Below are 22921 nucleotides of genomic sequence, written 5' to 3' on the forward strand. Positions count from 1 at the left end.
GCGAATACTGAAAATACATATTCCACTTTGTTTTAGAATATGTGGCTCTAATTGGCTTAAATTACTCTGTTCGAGGTATTATAGATCAACCATACGATCGTGTGATTATAAACGCTAAGAATACAAAAATTGACTTTATGTCTCGTCAACAAAAGTGTTACAATTAAATTAATAGTTTTAACAATCATGTATGTTTTGGGGGGTTTCTCCTTTAAGCAGCGGCAAAATACGGGAAAAATGACCATTTCAAAATGGCTGCTAAACGTATGTCATCGAGTCGTTTGTTGATATTTTTAAACCTCGCGCATTTGACCAATGCAGTTTTGGTATAGTCTGTGAATCTCACCTTGCTCGGGTTGACATTCGGTAATATCTTGGCTCTAGGAGATTTGTCCCTGCGGTGCAAGTGGGGCACACATTCAAATCCACTGCTTTAAGTGAAAATAAAATAAGTGCAGGCACCCAACCAATGACGCTGTGGTCTAGGAGAGGCCTTTATTTCAATACCAGGGGCAGTAAAAGATTTCGCACTGTGCTGTGCAACTGTCGGGATAGCGCAGAGGTATTTCTGACGACTATTCTGTTTGTGCTGCAAAGCGAAGCGGTTGTTTTAATGATGGTGTAAGAAATTGGGGTTATTTGGGTTAGGTGACTACACGCCGCAAGGAATATTCACAACCCTTTAACCCTCAACCAGCGTTCAACCCCCTCGTAGCTACGACACAGCAGGCAGGCTTACCTTAGGGAAATATTTATGTAGTTCTAAAACAATTATAAAGTCAAAATGCAAACAATAAAAAAACTAAACGACAAGAATCCAATAAGGAAGAACCAAAGATCTGAATTTTGAAAGTTTTAAGTAGAAATAGTGTCAAAACCCTAACTGCCAATTATATTTAATGGTCACAGTAGATTGGGACCTAGATGAGAGTTTAGGCTGGCCGTGATGGAGCATGGGCCTAGGTTTGCCCTGGTCAAAGATTTTACTCTCTGACTTAGTCTCTTAAGTCTCAAACCACCACAGGAGTATTCTTCTAAAGCCCAAAGGACGTATGGCGAGGCACTTAAAGACTCGCAGGTTGTCAGTTAGAGGCTAAGAGCAGGGTCCAGTCCAAACCCAGTTGCCAAAGTCAGCTGGGTACTTCTAGGAAAACGCCTCTTGCAGCTTATTGTCTCCTCTTAGCCACACAGGAGGTCAGACAACTGATCCTTGGAGTCCAGTTCTTTATCCTGGTTACAAGAGGGAGCAGATCCAGTCCTTCAGGGCTCCTCTCAGGTTATAAACAGCTGGTCTTGTTCTATTCTGATTTTTTGCCGGTCCATAAAGTGTTCAGCAGTAGATTCCTGAAGGTGTCACATTTATGCTTGGCACCAGAGGTCGAAGTGGAAGGGATCGGAGTGGCACGATGTGCCCATACTTTTTTGATTTTTGAAAAACCATTTCCCTATTTTTTGTAAAAAGACAACCGTCCTGGGACGGTTAAATCCGATAGTTTGATTGCTTCTGCTGATGTGTCGTTAAGTGAGTGTCCTGTGCTGTGAAATGGAAGCCGGGCAGACAGTTAAACATGCCTTCCTGCTAAGGTGCCTGCTTGCCTGAAAGAAATGCAAACGTGTGCAACAAATTAATCTGCAAATGTAAAAGGTAATGTGTAAATGTATAGGTTGCATGGGAGCCGGTACTGGATTTAATCGATGTAATCATGGGAAGCTTTGTGATGACAAATATTTATTCTTTTTGAGTGTGTGAGAAATGCATTATTATAAGTCATTGTGAACATCAGTTCTTCCATTTTGTATTTCCAGAGATGTTCAATTGCAAACTTGTGTGCCTTTCTACTATTATCGCAAGTCTGCACAAACAGACTTGTTCTGCTCGTATCTTTACACACCTGTTGTCGACATACCTGCTCTTTGCTCGTTTGAGGCTTAGCAATGATCCACTAGCAATGTTTATACTTGATTGTTCGATTGTCAGTCAATGTATGAGAAGGAACCAGCAATGTCCACTTGTAATGTGTACGCTTGTTTGTTCGATTGTCTATCAGGATATGAGAAAATAAACAAGCCTTATCCTTGTTACCTAATCAGGGATTGTTCCCTTTTGTAAATGTTTTACACATCCATAGATCGTGCCACATGTATAAATAACATTGCAGATCTTTGTACGATGTCCACTCTTTTCATAGTCATCCTGGCATTGTGAATATGTGCACCCGTGTGTCAATAATACATTCGAGATACTTTGGCAGACCTCTGACTACTGGCCTCTTTTTGTAAAGTGGAAACAAAGGAATCCAAGTGGTAGTGCAAAGAGTTAACAACAAAGCTGTGAAAGCTGTGAAGTTCATGCTTTTATTGTCATTGTATTTATATAGTTCTTACTACCCCTGACTAGGTGTTGAAGTACAGTCTGGGTATGACTAAAATCTATATTTTGGAAACACCATTGTATCTTAAACCCTTTTGGGTATTTTGTAGCAATCTAGCTTACACTGTGTGTAATGCAAGTTTAAAATAATGACTTAACATATTAACAGTGCTTTCTCTCACAGGGTGTTACTTCGTAGTACTAAAAAATACACAATTCACTATTCTCTACTACACCAACCAAGCAATAATGGCAAACAGGATATGAAACTCAAGCAGGATTTGACAGAAATTTTAAAATGGATGTCCACAACCCCACCCTGCATATTTTGTGGCATCATTGCTGCCCTTTCAGGTCAGCCTATTGTTCACTCCTGGGAGGCATTTCACACTTATTCAAGGCTAATCACTGGGTAGCAGAAGCTGGAGAGCCACTACAAATTAGCTTCCAGTAACTTCAGGCCGGGAAAAGTTAACTATTCTTTAATATTTATAAAAAATGTGACTTCACCAGGCAGCACAAGGACAGACTGGGATCAGCAAGAGGTGGGCACAGACACCCAGAGATTGCATGCATAAAAGCCTGCAATGTCCCTCGACCCACACCAGCTGAACATAATCAGCCAGTGGTCAGTGGCAGGTGATAATAGGCAGGTGCTGCAAGACAAGAATTCAATGGCACACTGATCTGCACAGCGTTAGTGTGAGCAATTATTCTGCATCATGGTGAGGGCGTGAGTTATAGTTGCCTTAGGGCATGAGTTATAGTTACTTGAGATAACTATAACTGCTGAAATTTCTATGGTTTTGTGTGTGTAAAATCTGAACCTAACTATAACGTCCCTGAAACCTTTGGCTTTTACAGTGATTTTCCAAGGCTTTTGAAATTTTATATCCTAACTCTAACGTCCCTATAACCTTTGCTTTTTAAGGTGAATTTCTATGGTTTTTACTGCTATTTCCTAACTATAACATCCCTGCACCCTGGGTGTATGAGGGTGTGGGTGAGTAGTTGTGTGGTTGTGTAAGTATGTGGTGGGTGTGTGAGTGCTTGTGTGACTGGCTGTGCGGGTCTGTGAGTGGTCTTGAGGGTCTGTGAGTGGGTGTGTGAGGGGCGGTATAGGTGTGTGAGTGGGTGTGTGAAAGCTGTGTGGGTCTGTGAGTGGTTTTGAGAATCTGAGTGGGAGTTTGAGTGGTTGTGTGGGTGAGAGTAGGTGTCTGGATCTGTGAGTGAGTGTATTATCTTTTTATTGGGGTCTGCATCCTACGATCCACCCAAATCGGGATGATCCGCGGACCCCTCCCATAGTCCTTGACCTTTATTTTCCCAGCTGGAAACCAAGTCCTGATGAACAAAATGGTGGCCGCAACTTTCCTCTCTGGTTGACGCCAGTCAATCACGGCATTGCTGTTGCTGCATGGATTCGCAAATCCAATAAGGATCCGTTTCCCTAGGTATACAAATTTTGATTTCAGTTAAGAGCTCAAAAACTACTGAACACATTTACACCAAATACCAAAAAGGTTTTCTTTTGGACCAAGAGCTACATTTCTGCCAAAAATCTGGCGTTGTTCTGTCCAGTGGTTCAGCCTATGGTGTGTCTAAAATCTCTATGGAAATGAACATGGGAAAAACCCTTTTTTTGACCCCACATTTTCTCAGCCCCTTTTTGACGAATCACCCCGAAACTTTCCATGCACAACTGTTGTATATGTGGTTTGTGTTTTTTAAACATCGATTGATTTAGCAATGGCCTTGCATCAAATGCAAAATGTGTTTTGTTTTTTGTATTTTACATTTTTCAGCAAAGTGTTCAAGTATTTTAGCGGGGTAATTTTTGATGCCTTCTTGAGATGCTTGTGGCTGGTGAATTTTTAAAGATGACATTATTTAATTTCAATTTTGGGATTGCTGAATTAATGGTAGCGTTTTCTTCTTTGTTTACCATGCCTCCTTTCTTTTCTGACTAAGTGGCCATTTTTTATGTGGCCACTGTGCGTGTGTGTTTGCCATAGGCCACCATTTCATCTCCATGTCATGTCGCAGATGGCCATTTTTGTGTGTATTAAGTGTGCTCTGCTTTTGCAATAGGCTTGTATGTGTTCTGTGTTGTGTTCTTTGTTGTCCATGCCTTTGCTCTTGGTGACCATGTGGCTGGCGGCCATTTTTTAGTCTGTGTGCTTCGCTTTTGCCATAGGCCTGGATGTGTTCTTTGTTGTATTCTTTGTTGTCTATGCCTTGCATGTGTTCTTTGTTGTGTTCTTTGTTGTCCATGCTTTTGCCCTTGGTGGCCATTTGACCAGCGGCCATTTTGTTAGTGTATTTTGGTGTTGCTATAGGGCTGCATGTGTTTCTTTGTTGTCCATTCTTTTGCCTTTGGTGGCCATGCTTCCGGCGGCTATTGTTTAGTCAGTGTACTTTGCTTTTGCCATAGTCCTGCATGTGCTCCTCATTGTCAATGATTTTGCCCTTTGGTGGTTATGCGGCCAGTGGCCATTTTGTAGTCAGCGTGCTTTGCTTTTGCCATAGGCCTGCATGTGTTCTTTGTTTTCCATGCATTTGCCCCTGTGGCCATGTGCAAGTGCAGCCATTATGTGTAGCCAGTGTGTTCCCTTCCACTTTTCGAAGCCATTTTCTAAAGACATTGATAGAAGAGGCCTACGCCTTTTTGTTTTTTCTAAACTTTTCTTTTTTCCCTTATGTGAGTTTAATGTGCTTGGGATGATTGTAGTATGTATGTACAGTGGTTTTTTAATGCATTTTTCCCTTTTTCCCTAAATCTCCTTGCCTTCCATAGAATTTCTCATAGTCCCTAGGAGACACCAGCAATATTTTTTTTCAGTTATTTAATTTTTCCCTGCAACGCCTGCCTGCCATAGGCTCACACCAACAATAATTTTGTTAAGGAGTATTCCATTTTCTCCTGCCCTGCCCTACAGCCGCCGGTTGCTATAAGCGCACACCAGCCATAATTTTTTAAAATAATTATTCTATTTTCTCCTGCCCTGCACCCATCGCCTTCCATAGGCGTACACCAGCATTAATTCTTTTAAGGATTATTCCATATTTCCACTGGACCCCCTGCTGCCACAGGCATCTCATAGGCCTTAGAGGCACATAATGTAAACTTTTCAATCTGGTTATTTAAATATTATTATTATGGATTGGAATGGCTATACTATTGTTGATTAATTGTGATGTGACCTCACTAAATTATATGGTCTGTAGATTCAAACTGCAATTGCCACGTTGCCCTGAATTGTTTTCTTGTTTGTTTGCTTTTAGAAAATACATCTTCACACACACAGTGCAGCAGACAAAAGGCTGGAAGCAACGCACACCAACCGAATCTTCTTCCGCTGTGAAGCTACATGGCAACTGCCAGAGCTAAGAAGGAACTTGAAGATGGTCCCAAAGAATGGTATTCCTGCTAAGAGAGGGGCCAGTGAGGAGGAAGAAGAAGATGAACATTGCCACCACTGGCGTGCCAGCCTCCACCTTTTTTCAGGAAACGTGGTGTACCTGCTGCACCCTCCTCTGGCCAGCAAAAGGGTGGGAGCAACACGTCTGCATCATCAACAGCACCACCCCAACCTAAGGCTAAACCCAAGCTCGTGTCTCAACGATGCAGCCATGGCGACGAGCAGCGAGTCTGACCTGGATTTGTCTCAGCTGCTAACCAGTACCCAGTCGTCGCAGGAAAGTGGACAACAGGAGCCGCAGCCAGCAACAGTTCTTCCTGAAGTAGGAGCAGAACAGGAGGTTGAGCTTCCTGCTGAGCAGGATGTTGCTCTTCAATCATTGGCTTCACTGTCTCCAGCAAGAAAAAGAAAGGGTACTCCATCATCTTCTCCAAGCCCGCCTTCTGATGAGTCCGAGACCCACCAGAGACTAAAAGGGAAAAGGAAAGTTCCTGAAAGCTTTAGAATTATGGAAGGTGATAGTGATGAGGATGAGCCAGTGATTGTCAGAATGGAGGGCGGCTCAGAGCACACCGGGATGACCCCTCTTACTCAGCCTGCTCAGAGGGATGTGTTTCCACCAACACCAGCTTCCATATTTGTAGGACCACTGTAGAGACCTGCATCCACCACTACCACAGTCAAAGTACACCCTAAAGAGAGGCAAACGACACACCCACCTACCTCCAGTTCTTCAGGCATTGGTACTGGTACTTAAATAAATTCTCCTCCCCAGTTTGGGACTTCTTTGCGACAAGCACGCAGGATGATAACATTGCAATATACTGCATTTGATATGCAAGTGTTCGTCGAGGTTCACAGTACGGTACAGGAGACCAAGCGTCCCATCTGAGAAAACGTCACACAATCTGGTGAGAGGAGACACTTGAAAAGATAGCTGCTGGTGGTGGTTGCGATGAGAGAGGGGAAGCAGCTGAGTGCACAGTGATAAAAGAAGAAGGTGGTCATGAGGAAGAAGAGGATGACGGCATTACACAAAGCAACCCTATACCCTGTAGTGTCCCAGCATCACCTGCTTCAGCAACCTCCAAATGGCGCAAGACTCAGATGCTCACACCTCTGCATACAGTGATTCCCCTAAGACGCACATTGAGTCTACCACCTCCTGGTTCTCTCCGGAAGTCACCTGTTTCAGCTGTACCACACAAAAAAAATCCAAGCTACTATAATGGACATGTTTAGGCAGGAGGGACCCTACAAACGCAACCACGTGTACAACGGGTAGCTGGCTAAAATGTTACCGCTGGACCTCCTCCCTTTTTCTTTTATGGAATGAGTGGGATTTTAGGAATTTGTGGCAGCCATCTGCCAGTAATGAAAGGTTCTCAGCCGGGCCTATTTTGCCAGAGTTGCCGTTCCCGTGGTCCATCATGATGTGCTGCAATTGGTTGGCTAACTTATGCAGCAGAGTGCTGTTCACACTATCCACCTGAGACAGACACGTGGACCAGTTGTCAAGCAACTGATTACATGTGTATCACTGTACACTGGATCTCTTATTTTGGGCTAGTCAACAGGTATCTGCAAGTCTCAGCGCTGAAGAAAGTTTTTCAGGGCATTCGGCGGCAGGCAACAGTAGCGATGTTCACCATGGAGAAATCCCATACAACAGCAAACAACTTGGTTGGCTTTGAACCAGAGTTCTCAGATTGGACTTGTTGTCACAGACAATAGCAATAATATAGTCAAGGCCAGTTTGGTTGGTTAATATTTCAGGGCCCTGTGTTTGGAACATTGCTTCAACCTGATTGTGCAGAACTTTCTCAAAAAAGAAGACATCGCCAGCAGCGTACTGGCCTCCTGTAGAAGTATCTATACTAATTTCAGTCATTCTTTTACAGGCTGGAAGCAGTTGAGGGTCATTAAGCGTGCTAATAGAGTACCGGTTAAAGCCCTCATAGAGGAGGCCAACACATTGGAATTCGACCTACTACATGTTGCAACATCTGTTTGAGTAGTTCAGACCGATCACGTCTATTTCCTTCAAAGAAGAGGGGATGCAACTGGGAAAACCATGGCCATGGAGATGGACATATGGGTCTAGTCAAATACTTGACACAAATGCTACTTCTTTTGAGGTTTTTGACACAGGAAGACAGCGAGGAGGACAGTACGATGAGCCAAGCAATTTTGTTGTTGCATCTGCAACAGGACCAGTTGAAACGGGTGTTGCAAAGGTTTGCCGGTGTGAACAAAAAAGGAAAAGTTGGTTCTGAGCTTGATCCTTTGCTTGGAAGTAAATACAAGGATGCAAATATAGACGTGTCCTCCAAAGAGTACATCTGTGCCACAATACTTGATCCACGGTCTGATAAAATACTGGCCACTTCCATTCCTTTTTTCAAAAGGGGATGTTTCACAATATAAGACTTAGATTGTTGACAAGCGAGAGATCTGGAAGGAGATCGGCTGGAAGTTAGAGGCCCGGGCAGAAGTTCTGGCGTGCAGCCATCAACCTCCAGAGAGGGCAGTGCTGTTGTCTCACAGCCATCACCGTTATCACAAACAGCAAAAGAATCTGACCTAATTTCTGCAGTGACTTGGTTTCAAGTGGCAGGGCTAAAGTCAAGAAGGCAACAGAGGTTGAGCAAGTGGCAGCACCAGTCACCATTCAGAGGATGGTCTAAGACTGTCTGGAAGAACCAAAAGAGGTCTACCTGAATCAAAACCCATTGGTCTATTGGTATGGAAAGATGCGATAATTGCCGAGCTCAGCAGGCTGGCAATAAAGTAGCTTGTCTGGTAGCCAATGTGTCTTCTGAGCGTGTGTTCATTGCAGCTAGCGCAGGGGTCACCGACAGAAGCACCAGTCTCTCGCCCCAAAACGTGGAGATATTGACCATGAAAAAACACTTCATACCACAAGATTACATTGCTCCTGAAACAGCACAGGAGGATGATGAGGGCGATTGGTCAGACTCAAGTGTGTTAGCCGATAAACTTCTGGGTGAACCACCTGAGTTTGAGGACAAATTCTACTTCCCTGACTAAGCAGGCTACAGCAGTACTTTCATATATTATCGCAGAACTGCTTTGCAAAAAAAAGGGGGGAAATGTCGAAGAACATTTATATATTTGGTGTCTGACTTGTGCAGCCTCATTTTTTCACATGTATGGAGTGGACCAGTGTAGCCAGAAGAAGCCACCCCCATTCGCTTAAAGGACAAGAGGACAATGCCTCCCATCCCTATCCTTCTTTTTAGGTCTCGCCTGATTCAGCGCATGCGCTGGTCTGGCCGAGACATTTTGTATGCGGGTTTTCCAAGTGCTGCCTGTGGCCTAAAGCTTGCGTGCACGTGATCGTGCACGTGCGCAGCCACCATGTGTCTCGCCGTGCTTGATCGCGTCCGCGATCACTTTCGCGGGCCGCGCGGCCGGGTCATTTTCACGGCCGCACGGCCAATGCTTGGTTTTTTTGTAATCTACAGTGCTACTTCTGAAGTTTTAGTGCATCACCAACAGATGGCTTTCAAAAGATACACTGGTGAAACCATGAGGAACCTACTGAGTGCGATTAATTCGCAATACATAAAAGTTGTTAACTTGTACAACTGTTATTTCAGAGCAGAGATTTTTCTGAATTATTGGAAAGAATTCAATGTTTGAGGAGAACATTGAGACCTTTTAAGGAAGCGAACCCCTTGTCGGCATTTTTTCCATGGTGTCCTTCCCTGTAGATAATCTGCCATGCTCTACTGGCCTTCACTTAGATATTTTCCAGTCAAAACAAGTCTATGTTCTCTCCAGCTACTTCTTGCAACAACTTTTTTTCCCTTTGTAAAATGAGGTACGTTTCCTGTGTGAATTATTTCCCCTCCAAGGAAATAACTCTGAAGGAAAGAGGAGAAGTTACTTCCAAAATATTTACTATCCTCTGGTATTCAAGGAAACCACTGGTGGTTGAGATATTAATGTTTGCCTCTGAGTCAGCAACCCAACTCCTCAGGTTCATGGCCCCCAAAGACATGTGAGCAGCTTTTAATGAATCATGAACTGCTAGTGTCATTCCTTAAATGGAGTGTCAACACTGACAGTTTGGTGGTCGTCTGAACAGCTTGCAGTTATCTATGCTTTTTTGTCTGATTTGCGCTAGAGAAAAATAATTTAATTTTAGGGGAGTCAGAGAGGAAAATGGGTAGTAAAACAAAACTGATTTTATTTTCTCGAAAATAAACATGGCACAACAAAAGCAAACTTGTATTTAATATATGTGCAGGCCACTGCTAACACTCTGAACCCTTGTAAGTGCCCAATGCTAAGAGCATCATTTCCTGCCAGAGCGACCCGTCCCTAGGTACAGTAGAGTGTAGATAAGTCACTCCCTTGTAGTAGAGACATTATTCTCTAGTTTCAGGGCCATGGTTATTTTCTGACTTTGAACAGGAAGAGCAGTTTTAGGAACGTATTTACCTCCTAGCGTCATAGCATGCTCCTTTGCTCAGAAGTGTGGCCAGCATTTTGTAAAGTTAAGTGCTTCTCTGTCTTGGGTGGAGCTTCCAGTTGTTAAAGCATTGCATATTTAAAATGAATATGCCAACTATTGCATTACACGTGCTGTACATTTACTCTCTCAGGTGATTCTCTGCTAATCTACGCTGACACTGAACTGTTGAGTTTTCACCTTTATCTGCAGGCTGTATAACTGTGGTTGCCATAACCACAACAGCCTGAGGCATTGACAAGACTATTTTAGCCTCTAGTTTGCCCGTCAGTAATTAGCATCTTAAATATCAGATAAAACTGTGGCTGCTACCCAAGGAAGGGTGTAAGACTACACAACGATTTTTTTTTAGCATCTGCTCAACCCATAGGGATTATCTTTTGGCGGCATTTATTGATATAAAAATGTATACTCTAGGGAAAAAAAGCATAACCCTTTGTCTTTAAATGTTTCATTTTACTTTACTCTGCACGTACGCTCAGGACTGCTGACCTCGTTGCTTATGCCTGTTCTTAAACTGATGATGCCCTTGTCACCCCTTGCTTCTCATGGTACATGCTGCTCAGTACTCTTCCGGGTGTGACTCATGACCTTTGTGCCAACAAATTGTTGCCAAGGAACTGTTGTAGGGAGGTTAATTTCTTGATTTCAAAATCTGTGCAGCTTGTAACACAAGTGTGCCAGTAAATTAATTCACAAACAGATTGAGAAGTTTTTATACATTGACCTGCTTTCACACTTTACTCCTAGATTCACAACCTGTATTGGTGATTGTTACAGGAAATGCTCATTTCATCACATCTCGGTTACCAAGCAACAGACAATTAATCCAATAAGCACAATTGTCAAAGGCAAGTTTCGCTCCTCCTTCTGAAAGGCCCACCGTGTTCACCTTTGATTTGGTGACTGATCTCCTGATTTACTTGGGTGCATTTCCCTGCACTCCTTCTAAACTGTGCAACACAAATCCAGCATACTCTTTGGCTCAGCATCATGAAGACATGTCATTCTGGTTGTTCTGAAGACGGCAGGCCGTCGGAGGGTGGATGAGCCTCTGCATGTGCTGAATGGTGGTCTCTCGTTAGGCTTTGTCCTTGTTATGTTGAGACCCCTCTCTTCACACAGTTGACTAATAGTTGAAAAGGCCAGAGTTCTTTGCTTCCTTCCACTCTTAAATGTAGTTTGCCTGAGTGGGACCCTCAAGGGTAGTGCCATTCTCATCCCAAATGGAGATGCCCGCGGTCTCATCCAGGCACTCATACTTTAAATGCATTTGCTCAGAACTTCAATAAGATAGTCATGCATAGGGCATGCCCATCCAGTGACCAGGCCAGTATCAGACAGCATCCCTCTACGGTGTGGGCCGTCACTCATGCCAGTCACCCAAGGGATGGACATTAGTGGTGAATGCAAAGGACAAGTGTGGGCTTTGCATTCTGATGAAGCTGCATCCCACACTATGGTGCAGGCAACATTCCACGTGCAACAGTAGCAAGGACAGTTCTGATTGCGATAGAAACCTAAAGCAATCAACAATATGCCGGCAAGCTGGAGAAAACGGGGTTTGGCTTAAGTCGTATTCCATTTTGTTTCAAATATTTACGAACAAACGAGAACAAAAAAAGATAAGGTAATTGAAACCAAAGCTGTCATTCGTCTGCAGGTGATCAGATGACTCCAGGGATCTGTTTCTCATTTGTGGGCCTTTCTGACTGTTACTCAAAGAGACTGGCTCTTTCTGTGGATTTGGCTTGGCGCTTCGTACATCTGCTGTTAATGAAGTCCCTGCGACCACATCAGTTGTGTGTGCTGCAAGAACTCTTTGATCTGAAAACGCTAGTTCTGGCAGCAGCGCAACAGCGAGCGACCAGCACAGCAGGAACCCAGCTACACTGAGCACCGAGTTCATAACATTCAGAAGAACGTGTGAGCGAGAGCAGCAGTCATGCATGTTCAGTGGCATTGCTAAATATTCACCATTGGGGAGAATGCGCCTGGAACGACAGCTTCTGTGATACCTAGACATGGGTTTAAACCGAGTTGTTCTTCAGATGCATATTTTTTTAATTAGGTGACTGGGTTCCATATAATGATACTGAAATTACTTCCAGAGAAGATGGCTTCTTGCTTTACACCGTGACAGTTACCATTTGACAAGCCTTGCTGATAAACAGGTACCCTGTTCAGTTCAGAAATAATAGAAAATAGGCCTTTCTCATAGGTTTCTCGCATTAGTCATGCATCTCCATGCCACGGCTGCTGCTACAGGCAGCAAAGCTTTGTTTCCATGGCTGTCCTATGACACTGATGGATGAACTATCAGCCATGGCTTATGCCGCCTTCATTTGCATGACAGGCCGTGCCCAAATAATGAAACCTTATTTCTCATTGTAGAAGGACAGTTATACACCTGCATGGATAATGCATCAAAGCATGGTCAGGAATTTGGGTGTTTGTGTTATATGCATGCTTCATGGGAGGTTTATTTGGAGCACCGTATGTATAGCAGTATCCACATGTAAGGATACAAATTGATGTACATTTATATGTGCTTTACACCCAGTAGAGATGGTTGAATTTTGTATGTTGCTCTCCCAACTTTTTGATGACTGCAGTAAAACATTTTCGGTAATTCGCCTTCTTTGAATCCCCTTTTGGACTTCTTAGAGACATTTTAATGGTGTGCTACTCCGGGGCAAACGTTTGCCAAGGAAATCTTTACCGTTCGACGAATCAAAACAATGCATTTGTTATATGGGAGTTGCGACTTTATAGGTTCTTGAATATTGACATTTGTAAGATACCTCATCGCAGTGCGAACACGGGCTACATTTCTTCTCAGAGAGATTTTGCAGTGTCACATGCAGGTGCCTGCTTTTCCATTTGATGGTTCTAATGTAGCCATCTACTTGAAGTATTTTAAGGGTTGTTGGAAATTACGAACATCCAGTGTCTGAATTGGTAATCACGATTTGAGTCTGAATATATTAGAAATGATTGGCCCACCTGGTGAACTTCACCTAATAAAGCATGATCTCTTTGGAGATCTGTGGTTCCTATAAAGCCAGTGGTATAGGAACAGTTATTACAATTTGATGACTTTTTCAAACCATTCCTCATCAATGGCAGCAAAGTCTAACCCACGTCTACACCCAGTTGTACATTAACAGAGACGAATCACCAGAGAAAGCTCCCACCTCATTTTCTCCGGACAAGTACTGAAAGTTGAGCAGAATTAATGTGACACCCAGTAATGCTTGACGTCAAAGACTAGATCACAAAATTCCAGAAAACCAGCAGCATATATTTTCAGTTTAAAGCCCTTAAACAGAGCAACATAAGAAGACAAAAACCTTGGAAATTCAATCTCCGCGCGCTATAGGCTCGGACACACGCTTCTCATACAAGTGAAAACCAGACCACACAATGAGAATTTACTTGCAAATAAATTGACTATATAACCCAATGGAAATACAAATACGAAGTAAACTTATTTTTTTTTACAATTTAAGATTGAAACTAAATTCAAGCAAAATGTCTAATCACCATGAAGAACAACGAATGTGGCATCTGATGACAAAGTACATGGTCGGAGTTCACAGCCGACTTTTTTAAAGAGGGTGTTCACAGCTGACTTTTTTAAAGAGGGCAGCTCATGCAGACCTGGAAAGGAGAGCTAAACTGTGCTGGTCAGCAGTGCAGCCAGTGCTTTGTGGAAGATGGGATTCATTTTCTCATACACTTACCATTATAGAAGAAATTGAACTGTAAGGGTTGTTCCTATAAAAACCTACTTATGTTGATTTTTTTTTTCTGTTTTGCAAATTTGTTTCTTGAAAAGCGTTTGGAAGTTTACAAAACAAAAAATCTTTCCACACACTTTTCAGAAAGCGTTTGAGTAAACCCTTGGCACAGTTCTTTCCAGACTTGTACCTACTCTCCGATGATGCATCACAAACCGGGCTAATCCTAGAAGCTTGAGATGACGGCCCTTGGGATGCTGCATTGTTTATTCGAGGGCTTCCCAAAGTGAAGAGACAAGCTCGCCTACATGTGCTCTCATTACTGCAGTAGTATCTCATTTGTATTTCCTTTTGCAGTACCTTGTTTATGTCGTGGCATTGATAAGGTACGCTCAGTCTTTGGAGACTACTACAGTGATGCAGTGACTGGTTTACCTTTCGGTCTTTAATATTGGTGAAATGTTTTCTTCAGACTAGTCAGGGTGAATATGGAAGCAAAGTGTGCATTTAAGCATGGCTAAATTACCAAGATTTTCAGATCAAAAGCTAGGATTTCCTTAAAGTCTAGATTAAAGACTAGTGTTTTCTTTTTTTACTAGGGCTGTAAATGGTTACCGCCAGTTGGAAAATTCTGGTAACTTGGCAGACTGTCTACGCTGCATAGTCTCCAGAAGCCTGGACATCTATGGTCCAGTGGTTAAACTTGTGAGCATAGGTACCCTGACACAGACAACCGTGTTTAAAACGAAAATTCGCAAATGCACTTGATGTGATGAACTTGCCCCTTCACTATTTGCTTGATAAACGTTCTACCCAATCATCTCCCCATTTCCCTCGACCAGTCATGTTTTAGGTGGTCGATGGTTGGCTGCACCCAGCAGTCTTGTTTGCGCACCTTTATTGACATTTGGGATTTTGGTGTAGTGTGAGGCGGTTTCGGTCACCGACTCATTTTTGGGTTGTTGTTACCCTCCCATCCTTCCCCCACATAACGCCAACCAGTTGCATAATAAGGGCCACTGTTTTCCAGTTAAGCCCTCCCCCTGCCGCCCGTCACCGGGGCTGGAAGGCTGTCGTGCTCACACAATTGTTGTTTCTCAAAGCCAGCAGCTGTTGTGGGACTGAGTGTTTGTTTCGTCCCCCGCTGTGCATTGTCCCTGCCTTACACTCTGCTCTCGCAGGTCACCGAGGGGTTACAAGGCCAATCTGGATCGCTTCAGAGTATTGTGTGGCATCACGTACTATTTTTGTTGAGGTTTCTGTTGTGGGTCACGCTCGGCCACCGTTGTGACCTACTTCTTTATTTACATCACCGGCCTCGATGCAGAGTGAGCTCTGTGGTTCCAAATTCTGTATATAAATGTATGCACTGATTGAAATGTCCTCCCACTAGGTGCCTATGCAATATAAGTTGTTGTAAGCAGAATTCCCGGTCTGCCACTGTTCATTATAGCTGTCGCATAATCAAATGTAACACCATAAAACAATGTCAAAAATAATAAGTTTATCAGTTGAGTTTAGCTTAAACTTGTGCACGTGGTTGTCTTGCTCATTGCCCATGTTACCCTTGCTGCTAAAATAGGCTCGGTTTCTCAGTGGCATGCAATTATGCAAAATATGAATTCGGCGGTCGCCGTTAATCAAAAACCTGCAATGGGTGATGTTTCTTTGTGCGAGTAAAGCTACTTAAGGGCGCAGTAGGCCGCACCAGCCAGATGGCTAGGTTTCCTCTAGAAGTGTCAAATGTGTACCTGTTCAGGGGAAAGCAAAAAAAAAATAGCATTGGCATAGCCAATAGGTCTCGCTTTTGGGACCTTATAAGTGTTTAGCCATGCAACAGTTGTTGTTGCACCAAGGATATTGTGCTGCATAACTAAATACTTAGAAGGTCCCAAAAGCGAGACCTATTGGCTATGTCAATGCTGGTTTGAGTATAGTCTCAACAAAAATCTAAAACTATTTGAACGAAAACAAAAAGGAATTAAAGACATGCTTCACATATATTGTGTGGTCAAAACAGAAGCCTCAGTCAAATCTTTTTCAGGTCCTAAAATCGTAAATATTACAAAGCCAAGTGGTGGTAGAAGAGCAAGGATTTTGCACTCAATGCTCAAAGCAAGAAGTGCGGTTATCCAATATTAAATTAAGATTGCGCATGACAAACTAAAACCAACACCGCTCTTTAAAGTATAAATATAAGTACGAATATTGTATTGTCTTGCATGCATTAATATTGTAGTGAGACCACAAAAAACCTTTAGTGTGTGAAACCACTCTAATGCTTTTCCTTCAGCTGCTGTTACATGCATCACAGAAGTTAGGGCTGTGAAATGGGCATTTCACTCAAAGTTTTACTCCAACAAGAAACAAGCATTGGCATAGCCAATAGGTCTCGCTTTTGGGACCTTATAAGGGTTTAGCCATGCAACAGTTGGTGTTGTTGCACCAAGGATATTGTGCTGCATAACTAAATACTTATAAGGTCCCAAAGGCGAGACCTATTGGCTATGCCAATGCTTGTTTTCCTTTCCTAGCTGGGCTGCCTTTCGCCAATAAAGATCATTAATAAGGCAAGAGTGCCATTGTTTGTCACTTCCAGGGGAAAAGCAATGATGCAATAGACAATGTGCAGTGCACCACACTTGGAACAGGTAACAATGCAACAATGAGTCGTATATTGAGTGAATGATAATTCATATGGTGGCTGGGTGTAACTAATTTGTAAACTTGATTTATAAGTTTGGGGCCCGATGGATGATTCTGCCTGAATGACTGCCTTGCTTTCACATTATACCATAATTATTTACATGGTCACCATAATTATTTACATGGTCCATTCTAGTCTTTTCCTGTACTTTTTTTCAGGTTCTTAAGAGACCCGTCAGATTAGTTCACAAAACTACGAACAATGCTCAAATTCCTTTGTTCTTCTTGTTAATCAAAACTACAGGTCTAGATCATTTGGGCTGGGAGAGGACTCGAAGTCGGCATGGTCACGTGACTACCCCAAAAGCCAGAAGATGGAAGTTACGTCCAATGCCTTTGGGAAACAAGCAACATGACTCAAAGATGCGTACTCCTGTAGACTGGAGAGAGGTGCGTTGATTTGGAAAATGCACAGTAGTGTGCTGGCCCAAATGTCAATCAAACTCTAATTCAATGGTTGTGGTCTGGGGGACTGTCACTGGACACATGCCACAGGATGGACGCACACAATTGGCATTTGTGCAATTGATCAGCCAGGTGCATGAAGCTACTTGTCTGGGATTGGTGGTAAAAGATTGTTCTCGCTTCTGAGTTAATCGCACATGACTGCACCAGCCTGTACTTTACCCTCTTTATCATCATACACCATGAAGCATACTTTCTCCTTGGGTCTACAATATTGATATGTACTTTTTTTGCATTCCACAGGCCTTCTTTTATTCTGCATGAAAGCTACATAACACTCCTGTTTACCGGACCGGTTCAGCTCTGTACCCAAGCCTGACATTCCAAGAAGAAGAAGGCAGATACACCATCCATTTTGGCATTTATAATATATGCAGTGTCATTTTTCTTTTCGGAACAATAACATTTTTTAGAACTATGTGGATCTTCCCTGTTTTGTATTTTTTTCAACCCTAGGTAATATAATATAACTTGGGACTCTGGAAATGAAGGTCCGTTTGCAATGCATTTGGTAACTGAACTGTCATTCCTTCCTCAATAGATATGATCATGTGCCACTCATCGACTTGATGAATGTTGTGTCTGTCTTTGGGTGTGAATTAGATCTTGTCGGAACTTCTGTCGTCCCTTGGTGGTGCAGGTTACACATACACCGTCGAGCTGACGGATTTCTGTCCGCCGTATTTAGATGTGGGCTGGCTCATCTGCCATCCACATTGACAGACTGTTTCCCGTCGCGTAAGTGACTCACCTCCTTTGATGCGGAGGATTCCTCTACAGGCTAACAGTACTCCGTCATCATCAGGGCAGCAGGTTTGCACCAAGCTTGTTTAGATTTCCCAGTCGTGCTGGAGTTGTCCCTACGGCGGATTCATGATGGAGTGAATCAGTCATTGGGCACATCCAACATTGCACTATTCCTGTGGCTTTCGGATGGATACTAGCATCGCACACCTGATGTGCTTGTGCTAATTGTCACCTGCATACCTCCAAGCATCACCTGAAGGCCTGGAGGACTGGTGGTGGTTCTTCCAGCCCCCCTTATCACTGTATTCCTGGGAAGAGAAGGTTTTGCAGATCACACATCCTGAAGGCCTGACAGGAATCCCTGGTGGAGTGGAGACTAGTAAGTAATACTCTTTTAATATGTCACTAAACATACATGTATTGTTTGCATTTAAATTAGCTATTGCTAATGTTTTTTTCTCCATTTTTTTAACATATACATAGCAGCCTCCTCACTCACCCCAGCCTCCCAACCAGCCCAAACGTCTGCCCCAACTCTGGTCCCTTCCTCAACCCAATTCAAAACTCCCACCAGAGTACCAAACACACTCACTTCTTTGCAGGAACCTACTACAACAGATACAAGCTGCACAATCACACACACATAAACATAAAGTAATACAAACAACATATGCACACTATTGCAACTGCACCCACAAGCACACACCCACAACAACACACTCATCAAAACCAACATACACAAATGCATTTCTACATACGAAACACCAAGCAAACACACACACTCAGCAGATTATCAAAAACACATCCAAGCCTACACAATATACAGCAGACCCACATGCAACTGCCAAACATAGACAAGCACATCACCCACTCCAGCTCCCTCTACCTCCAATAGCCACTCCTCTACCACCCCTCCTACCCTTACTATTTTTTAAAGTGTTATTACAGGTGTGTTTATTTTACCGTAATAAGTTGAAAAAGAAGCACCTATGCATTACACATAAGAAAAAAATTGCATGTAAGACCATTGTAAAAATGCATGAATCCAGAGCAAATATCAATAGACAATTCATAAGAAAAACAAGTTAAAAAGAAGCTTACCTTCGATTCCAGTGACAACGGAGTTGATGTGCCTCGTGATCAAGTAACAGCAGCAAAGGAAGGTCTTGGACAATCAGGTTCAAGACAGAAACGGAAGTAGAAAACAGAAAAAGGTAAGTTTCTACCTCATATCCCTTCAATTCCGCCAACTCCAGTTTGGAGAGTTAACTGCCACAGTTTCCTCGACGGAAAGGCACATCGTAATTGGTCCGGCGGAAATATTGGCTGAACTCACTCCGACAGCTACTTTTGCCTATGATGCCGTCAATGCGGGAGGAAAAATCTGACGGAGACGGCGGCACTCATATGGACTATCGTCCATAGATCTGCCAGCATCTAAATTAAGCAGGCAGACTGCTTACTAGGCGGGCGGCGGAACTGTAGGAAAAGTGACGACGGGACCAGATCCGCCAAGATCTAAATCAAGCCCTGTGTCTCACCTATCCCCACCTCCACCTTTCCAGTCATTCAATAAACACCTTACTCTTTTCCTCCGTGTTGGGTGATCTATTGAGGTGTGATTTAGTAATTTACACCATAAATGGATCACACACTTGGTGGGGCGGATGTGGTAAATACAACGCCAACTCACTGTTACAGGATCGTCTGAACAACAGCCCTCGTCAGGCCTTCTACCCCCACCCAGGCATGAAAGGGGGGGGTCATCATCATTTTGCAGAGTCTTACTGTCTGTCCCAGGTAGTACTAGTTTACACCATGGCCTGATTCATGAAGGGAAAGTTAAGTTACACTTTTGGTGTAAGTTTACTCTTGTTGTTTAACTGTACTACCAGCCAGAAACTTTCTGAGTAGTAACTAACTACTAGTCGGAACAGTAACTCCTTTTGAAATGATAGGAGTTACTACTCGCAAAGTTATTATTCATAAAGTTAAGTTACTGATAGAGGAGTTACAAGGCGTAAACTTGCACTGCAGGAGTAAAGTAACACCAAAAGTGGAACTTTCTTTGTGACTCAGGCCTTGTGTTGCTAACAAAAGCTATGCAACATGCAGTAACCTTCCCCTGAATCCTGAGTCCTGACTTGAGGTTTTTGTAAGTGTAGTTTGAATTTTGTTTAATAAATTAATTAATTATTAGCTCCCCAGATTGCTTAGAAGTACTACTGCTAATTGTTCGTTTTATGACTTTTGTGTCATGGTGGTCTCACATTCTTGGATTACCCACTAGCTCTATGTTTTTTTATTTATTTCAGTCTAGTTGCCTATGATGGATAATCCTTCTGAATTATCAGACAGTTGGAGTTCACTTTTCAAGCATCATTCAGACTGGTAGGAGTGGGACCTCGCTTTGTGAAAATCTTCCCTGATAGTGCTAGCCCACTACTACCACCAGCATTAAGAAGGCGCTTTGGGGAACCCTGCAATAAGGTGTGGAAAGATTGAGAGAGGTAGCATCCATTGCTTAATTTATTCAGGTTAGAATAAAGAAGTGAACTAGTTAAGAACTTATTACTGAAGTTGTTCTCTGAAAGCAGAGATGGATACGTAAGATTAAGATTTTTATGTAAGTTGTTGGCATACCCCTTAGAGGCCAGTAGTTACAGAGGGTAGGACAAGGGCATTAACAAATCATTATATATTTTGATAGGTGGCTGAGTGCTGCAAAACCTCATCAAGCAATAAGTCAAACAGAAGAACTAGGCTGTTCCCACTCTGGTAGCAGGGTATACTGTACTGCAGGATGAGGTAAGTAAAGTAACCTACTGAAGAATTAATACATGGCAAGGGACTTCAGGTAGGGAAAATCTAGGGTGAAAAGCCCATGTACAATATAATATGTGACAATTTCAGAGGAAAGCTTCTGTCTCGCTATTGTCAATGAATAAACCACAATGCTACGCTAACTAGCAATGAAAAGACAGCTAGTTAGTGATGTGTGTCTAAAACATTTTTTCACCTTGTATACCCACAATAAGCCAATCCCTCTCCCCAAGCAAAAATCCCCAAATGTCCCGAATCTGACCCTTTCCCCAACTTCCCTTCCCAGTTCCCACTCTCTCCATACACAACAACACAGTCACTCCCACAAAACAAAAGTTCTAGAAAAAAGGGCCTTGACGACATCCATTTCGGCCTCAGGTGGGCCATGCCCCGGGCCAGTTCCGTTGCCCACGTCGGGGCAGCACCAGTTCACGTAGGACGTGGCGTAGGAGGTGGTCTGTGGAAGGTTAGAGAGGTGGTAATGTTCCGCTGCACAGCAGTGAACCCTGGCTGCAAGTGGCGCCGGCGTTGGTGTGGCTAGGATGGAGACGGGCAAGCTGGTGGCCCAAAGAACTAGAGGGATGTGCCTCCTCCAATGACAAAAGATGGTGGTATTCGGCTGCGACAGCCTCCAGCCTATGGAGCCACAGCCGCGCGGCTCTCCTGCCCTAATGGTTGACCTCCAGCAGTGGGAGTAGCTATATCAAGAAAAGAAAGATAAAATAAAAATACAAATTGTAATGCTCAGTGCAAACGCTTGTTTATACCACAGTGGTACAGTAGCAGGAAATTGCTGGTCCCCTAGGGCCATTGGAATTTTTGATGTGAATAGTCACAGGGTCAAGTTTTTCCCACACATGCATCACATAATGCAATAGCACTGACTGCAAGGAATTTAACCAGAATACCAACATAATCAACAAGCATTTACAATGCAATGGTCTCGGCATTGGTAAAGTTAGAGCTATTGGCATTGCTCATGACATTATTTTTGTTTATGTTTTTGTTTTTAAAACATTTAAAGAAACGGCATTGTCATGAGCAATGCCAATAGCTCTAACTTTAACAATGCCGAGACCGTTGCATTGTAAATGCTTGTTAGCTGATGGTCACTGCTCAATACCTGGGCATGCACCCTTTTTTAGTGGGAAAAACTTAAATAAAACATATAATTCCTGCACTGTAATATAAGGTTTAAACGTACTACTGTAACCAACTGGTTTCACCTGCCCCTACTATGTAGGCAAAAAGAGTACTTTGCAGAGGTGTCAACTAATTCATGAGACCTTAACTCCACGAACACCTACTTCACAGCAGGGCTTCGAGCTAACAAAAACAACCCTCGTGTTCACAGCGGAGGGTGTCACATTACAAACCCTCACAACCAACTCATTGCCTTCTACAACCAGGTAAAAGTAATCTACACATAACTCACAAGGCTGGGGTCAAAATAGTACAATTGCTAAAATATTTAAAAAATGAAAATATAGCAGCGACTTCCTAGTACGGACTTCAAACACCACTGTCCAGATGACACCAAGGGATTAGCTTTCTGGCTGCAAATAAACAGAGCAGGTAAGGCGTAGGGCAAACATCCGGGCCTGTGGCGGGAGCAGGGCGCAGCTGCCCATTCCCAGCCAATTAACCACTTAGGGAGCAGCTGTGAAGGCACCCCCGGGGAGCCGCCGGCACCAGACCCCGGCCGTCCGCAGGTAGCGCTGCAGGGCGCCGAGGCGGAGACTGGCACCGACGGTGCACGCTCCTGCATGCCTTGCCCTGGGGGCGATAATGTGCCCCCCCCCCCAGGAAAGCCCTCTCCCAGCCCCTTAAAGTGTACTTAGCCCTCAGAGAGGGAGCCCTGAAAACTAAACCAGGGCCCTTTTAAGAGCCATGCGCCTCGAAGGAACCACGTCCTCGCTGCATGTAGCGCTTTAGGGCCATTAATTTAAGCCGAAACTAGGGAACCGAGAGAACTACCTTACAAAACAGTTAGCACGTTTTAAACTACATGATCTAGACGTCAGACAACCATTTCTTTATTTCAAATCCCATTTGTGCAGCCAGCCACACATTAAATTATGACGTCAGCATCGTACGATAGTGTGCAATATAATCTACATAGAGGCAGAATATTACCATTCTC

At 43.4% G+C, this 22921-nt stretch overlaps 1 protein-coding gene across 2 annotated transcripts; it reads left to right on the top strand.

Annotated features, from left to right (window-relative positions):
- Positions 1-337: 337 nt before the first annotated feature.
- Positions 338-17630, top strand: LOC146861135 (uncharacterized). Of its 2 annotated transcripts, XR_014978912.1 has the most exons (3): positions 338-562; positions 16988-17133; positions 17452-17630. XR_014978912.1 is itself a non-coding variant. In XM_085645209.1 (2 exons), the coding sequence occupies exons 1-2, from the start codon at positions 470-472 to the stop codon at positions 6446-6448; spliced, it is 885 nt and encodes a 294-aa protein (XP_085501335.1). In that variant the 5' UTR covers positions 338-469; the 3' UTR covers positions 6449-10033. The 2 variants fall into 2 exon arrangements, 1 of the variants encoding a protein (XP_085501335.1); XM_085645209.1 differs by lacking the exons at positions 16988-17133; positions 17452-17630 and adding an exon at positions 5657-10033.
- Positions 17631-22921: the final 5291 nt, after the last annotated feature.

Source organism: Triturus cristatus, chromosome 3_1 (assembly GCF_964204655.1).
Source record: "Triturus cristatus chromosome 3_1, aTriCri1.1, whole genome shotgun sequence".
NCBI lineage: Eukaryota > Metazoa > Chordata > Amphibia > Caudata > Salamandridae > Triturus > Triturus cristatus.

Bases quoted from the DNA above. Each gene is read 5' to 3' on its own strand.
- LOC146861135 (XM_085645209.1), top strand. From the start codon at position 470: ATGACGCTGTGGTCTAGGAGAGGCCTTTATTTCAATACCAGGGGCAGT. The intron at 563-5,656 runs GTATTTCTGACG...GTTTGCTTTTAG, and splicing joins ACTGTCGGGATAGCGCAGAG to AAAATACATCTTCACACACA.